Source organism: Diuraphis noxia, unplaced genomic scaffold (assembly GCF_037042655.1).
Source record: "Diuraphis noxia isolate RWA-SAM2 unplaced genomic scaffold, SU_Dnox_SAM2 contig0004, whole genome shotgun sequence".
In the NCBI taxonomy this organism is placed as follows: domain Eukaryota; kingdom Metazoa; phylum Arthropoda; class Insecta; order Hemiptera; family Aphididae; genus Diuraphis; species Diuraphis noxia.
The window spans coordinates 6,157,048-6,168,982 of NW_028301714.1; the positions used below are offsets into that span (position 1 = coordinate 6,157,048).

The 11,935-nt window shown below is 34.0% G+C and overlaps 1 protein-coding gene and 1 pseudogene across 1 annotated transcript; one reads left to right on the forward strand and one right to left on the reverse strand.

The window, feature by feature from the left end:
- The first annotated feature begins 195 nt into the window (after positions 1–195).
- On the forward strand, positions 196–1,707 carry LOC149055564 (uncharacterized; annotated as a pseudogene).
- Positions 1,584–3,691, reverse strand: LOC149055565 (uncharacterized). Its single transcript, XM_089225775.1, has 2 exons — positions 3,306–3,691; positions 1,584–2,322 (listed from the first exon to the last, which is right to left on the reverse strand). Exons 1-2 carry the CDS (start codon positions 3,689–3,691, stop codon positions 1,584–1,586), a joined length of 1,125 nt encoding a protein of 374 aa, XP_089081901.1.
- Positions 3,692–11,935: the final 8,244 nt, after the last annotated feature.

An 11,935-nucleotide genomic window follows, 5' to 3' on the forward strand; every position in this document is an offset into this window, starting at 1 on the left:
AATTACGATAGGTATCAATATTAAAGTATGGACGAAATTATTTAAAAATATGAGAATGACTGTGGTTTGAGAGGAGGATGATAAGAATCTTAAGAAGTGGAAATTGAAAATCAAGGTGGCCGACCCCAATTATTTGGGTGAGATGGCGAAGAAAGAGAAAAAAACCTACTTGATTATATTTAAACATTTTCATTTTGAATTTTATAGTTACCACCATTTTATAGAATGTAGTCTCTACATTTTACAATATATATACATATACATATTAATTATTATTATCTGACGCCTAGGATTAAATTTGAATAAGAAAGGCACCGGTCGAATGTGCGATCTACAACTGATATTTGACCAGTCCTTATGTTTGCCGGGCCAATGTGTGTATTTTCCCATATTATGGCTATTCATGACATGGCAAAATATGTTTATTTTTGTGTAGAGATACAAACGTGAATACATGATGATTGTCAACAGTTCGGCATTCAGTTACGGTGTCACTGTATTCGTTGAATACGTTATTGTGAGTTTTAGTAAGTTTAAATACTGCGTAATTGTAAGTTTTAGTAAATTTGTGGTTTTTATTATGAGTGCTATATTAGGATACCTAACCCATATTATACACAATGAAAAAATGTGTGTACAATTCTTGTAAGACCGATAATTGTTACCATCAGTAAATGAAAATAATAATCGTTGTACCAAAGTTAGAAATAACGAAGCGTGTGGTGGAATATTAAAGGAATAAGAGAGATGAAGTAAAAAAAAGAACTCAGATGGTACCTTTAAATAATACATTTTTAAAAAGGGGTTGCCAAACTTATTGTTCAATTCGAAAACAAAATCAATTTTTTTCTTATTTAGATTTAAACAATAGACGTCAGAGTAATATTTATCGTTAATCAAGATAATGGAATAAGTATGGCATTGGACACATTTGGTACCAGTTCATCAAGTTGTGCAATGTCTACTGGCTGAAATGACAATACAGAGGTCGATTGGCTTAATTTATGTCGCGATGAGACTATTTATAAATTTGACAAGCGATAAAAATTTGGTGGTAAAGATAAGATGGTTCAGATCGACGAGTCATTATTCAAAGGAAAACACAAATACAACCATGGTCGTCATCGATGTGGTGATATAAGACCAAATGAGGTAACTGAAAATGATAGTTATAATACAGAAAAAGATAATAATGCAGTAGGTGCAAAAAATTATGGAACATGACGTGTATCTGGACAATGGGTTTTTGGCCTTTGTTGCAAAAAAAAAATTATACTGTGAAACGACGGTTATTCAATTGAATAAAAACATGACAAAAGCGAAAGCAACATTACTTCATATAATTAAAAACGAAGAAGAACCAGGAAGTATAATCCAGAGTGATGAATTGAGAGCCTATTCGTCATTAAACTGCAATGAAGGGTACATTTACAATACTTTGAATCATAAACAATGGTTTATTGATCCTAATTAAAGTTTGAATAAAGAAAATGTAAGGGCTTACATTTTATTTATTCAAACTTCATAAGTTCAAGGCATCAAATCGGAATCCGGCAGACCATCTGACTTAAGCCTTTAGCCCGTCAGTCCCTAATGTTTAATATCGTGTTGGGTCTTCTGCTGTACGTCACAGTCTGGGATTGTCGTTTAGAGCCGAATACCCAAAACAATAACCACGTTAGCAAGTGGGAAACTAGGATAACGGCCAAGGACACGTTCGAGTTTGGCACTCGGCCGTCGGGACCGTCATCACACGACCGGCGGATCTCGTCATCGCCGACGTCGTTGGCCGCATTCGACACGGTCGTCGTCTTCATCATCGCCTTCCGCTTGGGACGGCCACCCAATGTCTGTTCGGTGCCGGCCGCTTTGGCGGCTTTGGCGGAGGCCGCGACGACACGCTTCGCACCGAAAAGCACGGGATACCATCGGTGGCGGTCCGCCAACAACGGAACCACCACGGCGTCCAGCCACTGGTGCATGTTCGTCCGGAACTGCGTGGGCGCTGACGACGTGCAGCCGACCGCCAGCCGGTAGTATCGAACGAGCAACGGACGGCGGTCGTCGTCAGACAGCCACGGCTTGTCCACCGAGAACAGCCGCTGGCCAACGACGAACGGGAACGCCAACGACCCAGGATTCGCGTTGTCGTCGAACGACGGCAACGGTACGGCGTCTAATTCACTGTCGGCGAGTGTCTTCAAGGCCGCACATGGGTTGACCCTCTCCATGGTAATTGGTTGGCCCGCGTCTTCGTATTTGGTATCAGCTGTGACGTCTACAGGCATCATCCAACCACGGCCGTCAGTATCCAAAATGAACCTTTACCAAAGAAATCACTTTCGTTAAAGTGACATATTATTGAGAAAACCTGCAGATTATCGGGTATGGAGGACGGCTAAAACTTTTTTTGAAGCAGCGTTCCTCCCAAAATAAGCAAATTGCCTACCGTCTCTATCGTAAATAAAAACCTAACCTAACCTAATCTTGTCACCCAAAAACGTTAACGTTAATAACTATTATTACCTACTCTCTCATAGAATTAAGTACACAAGCTAGGTTAGGTTCACAAGTCCAGATGTATGTACATAAATTACCTATATCATGTTGAATTATAACGCACTATAAAAAATTATGTTTACAGTATTGGTATATGGTATATAACAAACATTTAATATAGTAAGGTATCTACGACGATCATATATTCGGAATCTACCATTTTCAATTGGTTTTCGGATGAAACGTTTTCATCTTACCCGAATTTATTTGGTCAACTATCCGTATATTTTATTGCCCGATAAAAAAGAAGTAACATACTATATTAAAATGTTTCATGCATTAAAAGTTTTCAAATCTTATTTATGTCCAGTCATTTACCTACCACAGACTTTGAAAAAAGCAGCAATATAATCTAATATCTATGAAAAATGAATTTCCAAGTACAGAAATACATTGCTGCTCTTTTCATTTTAGACAAGCAGCTTTGAAGTTAGTATAAAGATTCATCAAAAAGATTATTTTTATTTCAAATATGTACTAATTCAAGTAACTTTACAACGGACAAATTGCTCACGGTTTATATAGTTAGGTAATTGCGCACGATTTATAATGTTATGAATAGTAAAATAACTTATTTATTATTAATTTCTAATTTTTTTTGTTTTGCATCAGAATTGACTCGCGCCTAAAAGTGTTTGAAATGACGCATGCCCCTAATAATCGTCGTTTGTCCAAATGACAAGTGTTCATTTGATGCGCGTTAAAATTACCGCGTCAAAATGACGCATACATCAATTATGACTCACTTAATCTTTCGTGCCAATCCGTGTACCTCGTTAGTGACTTCGTAGCTTTCAAGCCCCTCGTAATATCGATCTTTTAAGTGTGGCAGCATCACTCCTTGGATATAGCCACCTATTGCATCAGCGACCGATATCATGACATTTTTCTTCGTCCTCTCGTCGGCGATGGTCTCAAATTTGTTTACAATTATTTTTACATATTTCAGGAACGATTTCCCATTTACTTTATTTTTCGGAATTAACTGGTCCACTAACATGCGAGTGCGCAAGATGGCCACGTCTTCTGTCGTCCACGTCAAGTATTCAATATCGTACAGAACTGTACCTACATTAAGGGCTTTCGCAGTCATAGAATAGATCAGGACTACAAAAACTATAGATTTTAACATGCTTTAGAAATAACAGTAATAGTTTAATGGTAATAATCAACTATTGTTGTCCGTGAAGAAACAATAAATATAATAATATGTTATTGTCGTGTGGTGTAATAAACGAAATTCTTATTATTTGTTGATCGTTGTTAGAGATTTAAATAATACATTCATTATTACGATTTAAGTTTAATAAGCCAGAAGTGTTTTTTTTTTGTGTGTGCACATACTCGATCACATTTGATTATTTTAAGAAAACTCTTAACTTTGTCTTCATTTTAACAGTAGGAATCCTATATATGTAAGAGTGGAATTACAGGGTCAAATCACCATTTGAGTGTCGCATCCCATGCATGATTGCAGTAATTATAACACAAAATCGGTTGGTGAGAAAATTGGTTTTTTTACCTATATATTGGTGTTACTCTAAAACAAATTTCAGTAGATATACTCAATTATCACTGAGTGTTTATATTAGCGTTTTATATATTTAAATATTATTATTAGTGGGAATTTTGACTTGCAAATTGCGAGAGTAGACTTGTAAATTATAACGAGTGTTTTGACACTAGTTTCAACATTTTCCAACAACAAGTAATGGCTGCGTGAAGTTGGCCCTTATTTGATTCCACCCCTTATAACTTCTTTGTTTTTGACTTGCAAATTTCGGGACTTGCAAATTCTTGCTAATTACTTGCAAAATAATGGCACTTTGAAAAGCATGTTTTGAAAAAGTGTAAGGGCCAACTTCACAGGCGTAAAATATACCTACATTACATTGTTACGAGTCGTGTAAAATATGTAGTTTTTTCTTTATATTTATACTTAATTTAAAAAAATGTTTTTTTCAGTTATACCTTAGTTATTTATTAATAATAATGTATTTATCTTTCATCTTTATCTAGATAAATATGAATTGTGTTATCTTTTATCTTTATCTAGATATATTTTTGTCCTGTTATCTTTATCTTTATCTAAATAAAAAAGTACTTATCTAATCCCAAAAATGCACAGATGTAAGCTTAAATGACGTTTTATAAAATGACCCTAGTGGCTAGTATTCAGGAAGAGCTCGTATGCATTATGGTCCGATTTCGTACGCATAAGTACGTAATTTCAGCGGACGTTGTCAACATGTATAGATAGATCTGGATCGCACAGCATCATCAGAACTACCAAAGGATTTTATGGCGATCAAGTCCAGACCTACCTATTCAAATTTACCGCTTAAAAACCGTCACATACGGAGTGTTTACAGCGTCCTTTTTAACCACCGGTTGTTTCCAAAAACTAGCTGAAGAAGAGCATAGAAATTACGCTAACGCATGCAGAGCGATCCGTCAAGGTGTTTATATGGACGACTTATTAACCGGTGAGGATACGATAGAACAAGTCAAAATTACGAAACGACATTATTGCAGTATTGAAAACAGATGGATTAAAATTACGTAAATGGTCCAGTAACGTGACGGAACTATTACACGGCGTATCTAAAATAGACACAGTCCAAGAAAATAGCAATAGTAACAGGAATAATTACGAAGGAAAAGTTACAAAACTATTAGGTTTATTTTGGAACCAAGAAAACGACTCTTACCCATATAATATGGTAGATTCTACATACAATAGTACTTATCGAATTACAAAACTTAATGTCTTATCAGAAATAGCCTCTGTATTAGATCCTCTAGGTCTGATAATTACAATTTTCGTACGTTTAAAATTACTTATGCAGAAATTATGGCAATTGAATATAAATTGGGACGAGGTACTACCATCAGTTGTGAATGACAAATCTGTTGCGAATGGCGGAAAAATAGAATCGATTTTAGCAATTAATCGTTTTATCATTAATTCTTGAAAAATATGTAAGGTACAAATACACGGTTTCGCGGATGCCTCTATAAATGCGAATGGTGCGTGTTTATATTATATACGTACGACGAACGATAACGGAAATATAAAAACAAGTTTGAATTGCACGAAATCACGAGTGGCGCCGTTAGGTTGTAACATTGCCGCGTTTCGAATTGCTAGCTGCTTTATTATTAGCACGTTTATCGGCAAAATATATTCCATGTTTACAATTACACATAGACGAAACTTATTATTGGACCGACTACTCCACCATCGTACTCGCTTGGATTTCATCGCCATCGTCGGGATGGAAAACTTTCGTAGATCATCGAGTGAGTGAAATTCAAGAACTATCATCCTATCCCAGTGGAAACACGTAAATACAAATGAAAATCCCGCAGACATCGTTTCCCGAGGATGCTCATCATCGCAAATAATTGACTCGAGATTGTGGTGGAACGGCCCAGAATGGTTACAAGCCGAAAAATCAGATTGGCCAAAAACAAGTGGTCGTCTGGATGAGGATAATATATTAGAAGAAAAACTCGTAACTAAAATGATTATGACGACCACACGTGATACTTCTTTTTTGAACAAATATTCTACACTGTCCAAGCTATTAAGAGTTATCGCCTATTGTTTGCGATTCAAAAATAGTGCTAAGCCGAACTCCAAGAAGGTTAGTGGAAATCTTCTTTTCGACGAACTTGAATATGCTAGCTACTACTGCCATAGTTTAATTGATACAATCGAACGCATGGCACAATAAGTTAAAATGCTTAACGAGGTCGTTACCAATAAAAATAATAGCCCATTAATACTCCTTAAACCGTTGTAACGTCACAGAATTTGGAGACATATTTAGTATACCAGATATATATGTGTATATGCCAGATAAATATCACGCGCCAGTGACTATGTTATGCAATACATGTCCCCCGACCCCTGCAAGTAGCAGTGTTCACCATAGTCACCGCAGCTCGCCGCCATCGGCTGCCGTCGGCGCCTCTGTCGCGTCCGTCGGTGCACTCACCGCAGTGCACTCTGATCTGATCCCCAAACAAATACTATTGTATTATATTTTATACAAAAGCCTACCCAGACCTTTCCCCACCTCGTCGCGACTGCCGAACTCAACGTCTGGACACCGGCGACCAGCTACGAGTTGAACGTCGAAGTGTCGAACACTTTTTCATGCGACCTCTGACAACGCCTACGTCCGCTCCGTCACGTCAGCCGATTGCCGAACTCAACGCCTGAAACCACGCGGTGGCGATTCATCTCTATTTTTTTCCTGTCCACTACACTACGTCCAGAATGATGGGCTAAGCGTCCACTACGGGCCCGATGCCGGGCAAAGTCTTCCTGTTTCCTGTGGCCGATGCCGATGGGCCATGTCGACCACGTGTCTTGGGGGTCGACGGCCAACAGGCCAGCCCATCTCAGCCATCGGCCAAGAACCGGAAAAGCGGACAACCAGTCATCCCTTCATCAGCTCAGCACAAACAGTCGTCGTCAAGTATTATTTTTCCACTATAGTATCACCATAGTTTTTTTTATACTCCGATTTTCCTCAGAGGTGCCCCTGTAACCGTCCTGCGGAGCCGTGGGTCGTTTCCTCGATTACGAATAATATGTTATTATAGATATGTCATACCGACAAAATCGCACATATGTGCTCGGTAACTGTTCGTCGGAGTCGTAGCGTTAATATTCATTTTTTATTACATTCCTTATGTACCTGCCATGTGCCGAAATAATATTCATTGTTTTATTATATTTCTTATGCACTTGTCATGTGCCAAATTTATATTATTCATTATTTCTCTTGTTTTGTGTACATTGCCATGTGCCCTTTGATATTATTATTTTTTTTTGTATTATTTGCTATTCAATTTTAGTGCCCCGTGTAAAATAAATCTTATAATAACTTTTAAAAAAAATTCTAATTTTGTTATTTAAAAGATTTCTTTTTCCCCTTTGTAAATCTTTGGTTTTCACTAACCACTGTGTATAATAGAAACCTATAAGTTCCACCGACCTGACTCTCGAGCCAACATGCGGTGCAGTTTATAGGTCATGTGGTCAGTGTTCCCCTGAACACATGGGTGGTAAGTCCCTAAAAATACCGAAATCTCATACCGGTTTTAGATGATAATCACGTCATCCGCGTGGGTGGTAGGTTAAAAAATTCAAGTGGGTACACTAGATATTTTTCAAAAACACCCCATAGTACTGACAGCTGACAGTCAGTTTACACGTTTAATATTTGCCAACGAACACGAAAGGTCCATGCACGGCGGACCACAAACGATATTAGCCTCACCAGAGATGCAGTTGTTCAACCGATGTGTAAAATGTTTCAAGTACAAGCCAATAGTCGTTCAACCAATCATGGGCGATTTACCTAAGGATCAAGTGGAACTCAATAGAGCATTTGCAAAATGTGGTGTAGACTTTTTATAGTTATTTAATATTATATAATATTTATAATATATGAATATTTCGGTTTTTTTAGTATACTATTCTATAAATGTCAATAAAATTTGATGAGCAGAGTATTAATTTATTGACTTGTTGTAATTGATAATAGAAAGACCACATCATGGTGGCACACAGATGAAAATTCAAACTGAAATCTAACCGGATACGCGCAGATCAAATCGCAGAAAACCACATTGTCAAAAAAGACGAGTTTCTTGTAGCAGAACCAGCATCTTATAAAAGCATGTGGTACACAACACCGGAAGTAATTACCCATTCAAATTTTAGAGTCTAATTATAGGACAATCTCTCTGACTTGCTAAATATTCATTTTTCGCTCACGCTTTTAAATAAATATCTTCATAGTTTTCTCTTTTGAGTTATAACAATCAATGTAAATAAAAATGCGTTGCATAATTTATCCAGTGCAGTTTCCCTTCGTAATACGCGCATACATGAATTTATGGTTTATTATGATATTGCATAAATACGGAAGTTACACACAAATTATATATATAAATATTATGGTGTAAAAAATACTTAATTAAGCCCGCTGATTATATTTCTTTTTTTTTACTATAAATCAAAATCAACCTAAACTTAATCAAGGCACATCATACAGTTTGGATAATTCTAACTGTAGTAGGATGTTGGACTAAAATTTGGATTATATCACCAACCTCGACCAATCAACCACCGAAGAAATCGTAGGTTAGGTCGTAAAACAATGGCAAAGTGCAGCTATGAGCATGCGGAATATGAAGTAGGTATGTACCTACAAGCTAAACAACCTGTAAGTAGAAAATTACTTAATTATAATATGGTTCAGGTGCCTAATGTGCACAAAAAATCTTAAAAGGCAAACATGTGCAATTTAAATTCCTAAAATATACAGCTAAAATTATTTATTTAATTAATTAATTAGATTTCAAAATTTAATACAAGGCTTCTATCATATTTTTACAATAGCAGTTGAAAAATAAAAGAAATATATAGTCAAAAATTTTTTTTATTAGCATTTAAAGTTCAAATTTTGACTAAATACATAAAAATTACGGCAATGTTCAAATTATCTTAAATAGAAATTCATAAAAGTTTTTATTTTTAAATCTAAGATTTGAAAATTATGTACAAAGCTCCTAACACATTGTAACAATAGTAGTTGAAAAATAAAAGAAATATATAGCCACAATTTTTTTTTACGAGCATTCAAATTTTAATTTTGACAACATACGTAAAAATAACAAAAATTCGTAAATTATTTTTAAGCTAGAAATTTATAAAAAATTTTCTTTTTAAATCTAAGATTTGAAAATTTTTAATAATCTATAATATATTCTAGACAGATAAACAATCTCCGTTCAGAATCGTTTTTCGTATACAATGATATCTATCATTGTATTCAAATTTAACCTACCCTAGTCAGAGTTCCACCACACTCCCTAATGTACAGCAGAGCGATACCCACTTACCCGCTTTTTTACTTTTGACCCCCCAAAGTACCAACTAGATTAACTTTATGATCGAATAAGGTACTGAAGTCAAAAATCGAAGCACTTTTACTGCCCCAAAACGTCATGACATGAGTCAAAATTGATTTGAATTCGTTATTATTTCTAATTGAGGCCGTTCAGTCACCTTTTTCTAATTTCATAGCCCCCTTCCCAAGAACAACAAACTATACATTTAGCTTGAATATTTTGAAATTTCAGGATTTTCAAAGATGATTATTCAGAATTGAGATCAGAATTCTTAAAATATGCGGGTTGACCGGCTTAAATAGACATTATAACGAATTTGGATCAGTTTTCTGAAACCATATAATATTAGTATGCCGGAAGAATCGGAAGATGAACAAAAGTCAAAATAAAGTACATAAAATTGTGAACATTATAAAATTGTTGATCAATCACGCGCTCAAAGCCAAGGTGGTGCAACGCTTCGCCATTTCTTTTACACACACCGACACACTATAATGATAATTATTTACGGTTCAGTCTTCGGTGTTTACACATCACGTACAAAACCACATATGCATGCAATTAGAAAATGTCTTATTAAACTCCTTAAAAATTGCCTGCTACTGATCAGCTGTCCCCTTGTTATACAGTATTTGTGAATTTTATGAAGCACGTTTTATTAGTCATAAATAATTTGTAAGGGATAATACAACAATAAAACAGCGGGGTTTTTTAATTTTTATATAATATACGTATATCTTGGCGTAATACACGAATAACAATAATAATAATGCGTACTGGGTCATTGAATGGCATTCCATCTTCTACACACGCTTGTGATTTTATGTTATACAATAAGACGATGCCGTTGTAGCCATACTATAATAATTATTATTATAAATCGTGCACTCTTTAATGAACAATAAGTTGATAAGTTATAAGTTGTAACAATATCTAAATATGTCTAATGGAGTGTACAAAATAATAATAGAATACTATATATATTATTATATTCCATAGTAACGTATAATATAATTATACATAAATTCCAACGTTTTTCGTAAAAATCGTATCTAATTTGCAAAGTTGGCCGGACTGTTGAAAAACTTTGAATCACCGAGAGTTCAAATTGTTGAGTAAAATAAGTAATGAGAGAGCGAAAAAATTCTAATTACTGAGAGTTAAGAAAAATATTTCGTTTTTTGATAGGTATCATTGTATACGAAAAAAAAAATTGCATTTGAAAATGACATTGGGTGTATAGTGTATTGTATACAATATAAAAATTTAGTCTAAAGATTAAAAGACTTAAGCACCGAAATAATAAATTTTCAATCGATTCAACCAACGAAAAAAATTCTATTGACATTTATAAACATTTTTCAGTATTCTCATAGATAATTCATATTTCATTCTGTAACAAAAAATCTAAAAAATATAAAAACATTGTTATTGTTAAAGACATTTCATATTCAAATTTAGACAAAAATTACATATTATAATAAAACCAACAATAACGATTTTACTTGATTTGTTGCAATTTAAAAATATTCTTTGTCGATGCTTAAAACTTTTAATCTTTAGATTAAATTTTTGTATTGTATACACTATACACACAATGACATCTTCAAATGCAATTTTTTTTTAAAATTAATTTAATCTACTGAATAGTATTAATATCTATTCTAATAGGTAGTAAAATAAATTACTTTTTTTCACAATAATATTAAACAATTTACTTAGTAATATTATATGCTGACAGATCGTGTTCGCTCAGAATCATTTTTCGCATACAATGGTCTGTAATTCAAACTCAACACATCCATTACAGTGATTCTTTGATCTCTAGACACTTAATCTACATCAAAATGTTACCCACTTACTCGTTTGTTTTATTATTGGAAATAATCAAAATTTTATTTTTTAATTTTCTTCTAACTTTCTGAAATTTAATTTTTTCTATAGCTATTTGAAGCAAAACTTATGGAAAACTTAGTGTTGAATTTTATAACCTTAGATATAAACACAAACAGCTAGTATTATGAATTTTGAACTACAAAATAATTTGTAAATATTCATGGTGTTGACAAATTTTTGTCAATATTTGAAATTCAAATGCTAATAAAAATTTAATTTTAATTTCCAGTGGACATTTTTTTTGTGATAAAGATTGAAAAATTTACAAGTAATCTTGTATTAAATTTTCAAATCTTAGATCTAAAAAGAAAATGTTTTATGAATTTCTAGCTTAAAATAATTTGTGAATTTTCGTGATTTTTACGTATGTTATCAAAATTCAAACTTTGAATGCTAATAAAAAAAATTGTGACTATGAATTTATTTTATTTTTCAATTGTTATTGTAACAATATGTTAAGATCCTTATATTAAATTTTCAAGCTTTTCTACCTAACAAATAAATTTTTATCGATATTAATTTAAAAAAAAACTAATAATGATCG